The sequence below is a fragment of the Diaphorina citri genome, unplaced genomic scaffold (genome assembly GCF_000475195.1).
Source record: "Diaphorina citri unplaced genomic scaffold, Diaci psyllid genome assembly version 1.1 scaffold2707, whole genome shotgun sequence".
Taxonomy (NCBI): Eukaryota; Metazoa; Arthropoda; class Insecta; order Hemiptera; family Psyllidae; genus Diaphorina; species Diaphorina citri.
The window spans coordinates 23,330-27,199 of record NW_007380124.1 but is presented as its reverse complement, the minus strand read 5'-3'; the positions used below and the strand labels follow the sequence as shown (position 1 = coordinate 27,199).

The following is a 3,870-nucleotide window of genomic DNA, read 5'->3' as shown; positions in this document are numbered from 1 at the left end:
TATGTTCCAAGGACGCGACTGTAACAATTTGGTAAAAATCTGATAGTCACCCATCCTGATATTAACCAAAGTGATTGTTGCTTAACCCTTATTTCGTATAAACGGTAAGAGATATCGAAAACATTTGGTCATTCGGATGTGAATACTCTAGTCAATGTGATTTTTCACGCCGAATCGAATGGTGTTACTTTTAGTACTGTCTGACTTACGGTTGAGAAGTTGCGGTTTCGATACTTCCCTGTGTCGACAAATTTCCCTTTTATTCGTGAACCGTTACCAAATGAGCAAGTGAATAGTTAATCCCATGTGATTTTTCACGGGGAATCGAATGGTGCTACTTTTAGCACTCTCTGACTTACATTTGAGAAGTTGCGGGTTCGATACTCCCCTGTGTCAACAAATTCCCTTTTATTTGTGAACCGTTACCAAATAAGCATGTGAATAGTTGATCCCATGTGATTTTTCACGCGGAATCGAATGGTGCTACTTTTAGCACTCTCTGACTTACATTTGAGAAGTTGCGGGTTCGATACTCCCCTGTGTCAACAAATTTCCCTTTTATTACATTTTTTTTATTTTCTATTTCTTTTCAAATACCTACGTATTCTGCAAATGTAATAGAAAGTCGTGTGATGTTCACACCAGATTTTTTTCATTTCCCTCAATACAATTACAATATGGCGGAACCTGAAGCTACTCGAGACTCGCATCAGGGATTTAAGACGCAGCGTTGACGCTAAAGTAGGGGAAGTGGAATGAAAAACACGCGTCGGGTTCGCATCGCACCCACGTCGGAATGAAAAACAGACCTTGTGTTAGTTTTAAGTATGAATGTTTGTCACAAATCAAATTCGTATTTCGTATATGATATTGAATATGCGGACTGATTTTTCTGAAAATCATACTAGGAAGGAGAGACCTCATGATCAGAGGGTGGACAAAAGGCAGAGAAGGGGAGAGGGGAGAGAAGAGAAAGAAGAAGGAGAGGGAGAGAAAATGTAGGGCGAGAGGGGAGAGAGAAAAGGAGAAGAAGAAAAAGAGGAGGAGGAGGAGGAGTTTTCAAAATGACAACAATGTACTCATTACATACAAGTTATGTACCCAAAACTGGTTACATTGTTAAATAATTAAGATCAGTCAGCAGTTTCCATCTTAGCTACTATTCTTTATCCTGATCCAAGTCAGTTCTCCTTGCATCGAGCATTGGTGTTCTCAACAACGTATTCTTTTTAAGTTTTTCAAATATTATAATTTTATAATAATTAATTAAAAATAAAAAGTCCGAAATTTCGGCATTAAAAATTCTTGCTTTTTTTAAAAACACATTTTGAGTCTTCCAACTCATTTTTTACATACATATCCTACATCGTTCCAGCTATGTACTGGGTCGATTAATGAAGCCTCGCCACCACCTCCTATCGTTATATCGTTCATTTCCCTCGACATCTTCCCAACTTACTCCTCTCTCTGCTAAATCCTTTTTTATCATGTCTTGGTATCTCATCCTTGGTCTACCCTTTGGTCTCTCATTATAAAACCAAAACCATTTTCTAAAGCATTTTTCTCACTACATTCTAGATATCTAGATAGAGAACAAGATTATAATGTTGGGAATTTCCGCATTTTTCCATCTCAGTAACCTAGATGAATAAGTATCTATTTGTACGTATGTAATGTAGGTAGGTATGTTTTTTCTCCCATCTATTATTTTTCTTTATCTACATTGTAAATGAAATGCATTTTTCCTAGCAAATTTGCAGAAAAAATAGCCTAGGCCCTAGGGCCTCCTAGAGCATGCAAGATTTTGTGGGGGGAAAAAAGTACCTACTTAAATATAAGTGTCTGGAGATGTAGAATCTCTAGATTGCTACACAAGGATTTAAGCAATAGAAGAGTCACATAGTATGCCTTTTTTTGCTCTTACTTTTGCTTTTTGTTCTCTTTTGGAATATCTTCTTCTTCGTTATCTTCATCATCCTCCTCTTCCTCATATTCATATTCCACCTCTTCCTCTTCTCCTCCTGCTTCTTCTTCATCGTATTCTTCCAAATCCTCAATTTCCACTCCTTCTTTATCCTCCTCTTCCTCATATTCATATTCCACCTCTTCCTCTTCTCCTCCTGCTTCTTCTTCATCGTATTCTTCCAAATCCTCAATTTCCAATCCTTCTTTATCTTCTTCTCTTCATCATCCTCCTCTTCCTCATATTCATATTCCACCTCTTCCTCTTCTCCTCCTGCTTCTTCTTCATCGTATTCTTCCAAATCCTCGATTTCCACTCCTTCTTTATCTTCGTCTTCCATTTCCACATCTGTCTCTTCTTCTACTTCATATTCTTCGGATTGCTCTTCATCAGAGCTTACTTCTTTGCCATTTGCTTTTGTGTTGCGTTCCATGTGAGTATCTTTGTTGTCGCTTTTTGGGAGTCTGTCATTGCTTCTTTCGTTACTTGTTTGCCTATCGTTGCTGCTCCTATCGTTGTTCGCACGTCTATCATTGTTGCTAACTGTGTTGATATTTCTTCTTTGAGCATTTTGTCTGTGTTCATCTTGTTCATCTTCCAGTTCTTCGTCGGAAGATTCTTCTTGTTTATGAGCATGATTGGTGGGAAAGTGTTTAGACTGAGCTCGCTCAGTGCCTCTGCTGTTACCACTGGTTGTTTCCTGGAACAGAGACCAAATGGGTTTCAGAGCCACTGCTGTTTATAGTACGGTTTTTTGACCGAACGAAGTGAAGGTCTACGTTTTAACTCGAGCGTTTTGCATTCAGTTTGGACATTTGTTTGTTTGAATATTTATTCCGCTATAACTCGCGATTGCCTGCTCCCATTTTGATGAAATTTGATACACTTCTGATTCGTATCAATGCACGTCGATAATTGAAATTTGGGGTTCCTACACTAAACGGAGCCCATTTTGGCCCTGGCCATCCAGATCCTCCAGTACATATAGTATGAGTCATGATCATAAACCCCTGACCCTAATTCTAGGTGAATCTTTTGTTTCGTTTAAAAGGTTCAAAATAAACATTTTTTTTTAAGAATATTAATGGGGCAGCCATGTTGCGCACTACTGGTTGTCATGACAACAGTTATCCGATGACACACATATACAGGGTGACCTCTAACATTTAAATACCTATACAGGGGGTAGTAAGGGGACTGTTGCATTATGGGATAAAACTATTCAAAGGTCGACTTGTACGTGAAAGGTTGTAAAAAAATTTCAAATCTGAAGTTAATAAAACTCCGAAAACGCACCTTTAAATTTTTATTTGCCGCCATCGCGTACCTACAGCACCGGTATTTTCAAATCAATTTATCTCGGGATCTAGAAGTCGCAGAGCCAGCCTACTTAGCCTAGTTGGTAGTGCGTCTGCCTTGTAAGCGCTAGGCCGCGGGTTCGATTCCCGCCCCGGGCGGATTTTATCCTGATGGAATAATGTTCGTTCTCGGAACGGCTGGCTGTCTCCTATCCTGTCTTCCTTCTCTCTTCGATTTCGGGACAATAAGACCATACCAGTTACAGTTCCCTCTGTCAAACCTCTTAAAATAATAATAATAATAATAATAATAAAATAAAATAAATAAAAAAAGAAGAAGAAGAAGAAGAAGAAGTCGTAGAAGAAAAAGAAAAATTCTCTCATTCCTCATTTTTTCTGCTCTTTGACTTTGAATTTTTGAAACCTCACCAGGTCCTTAAGTCAGCGCAACTGGTCTATTGTAGGTCTGTTTTTCATTCCTACGCCGCATCGATGCGGCGTTCACTCTGCGTCAGGAGTGGGGATAAAAATTGGAAATTCAACAAACATGATGACATCTAGTGGAGAAATTACGAAACATTTTTTTCATTTCCCTCAATACAATTACAA

General features: G+C 38.6%; 1 protein-coding gene across 1 annotated transcript in view; it reads right to left on the bottom strand.

The window, feature by feature from the left end:
- Positions 1-1,918: 1,918 nt before the first annotated feature.
- LOC103519399 (trichohyalin-like) overlaps positions 1,919-3,870 on the bottom strand; it is a 19,934-nt gene continuing 17,982 nt past the window's right edge. Inside the window, exons 8-9 of the mRNA XM_026830920.1 lie at positions 2,292-2,663; positions 1,919-2,076 (exon numbers count right to left, since the gene is read on the bottom strand). Coding sequence (XP_026686721.1) covers positions 1,921-2,076; positions 2,292-2,663 — 528 coding nt within the window. The 3' untranslated portion in view covers positions 1,919-1,920. The remainder of the gene's footprint in view (positions 2,077-2,291; positions 2,664-3,870) is intronic.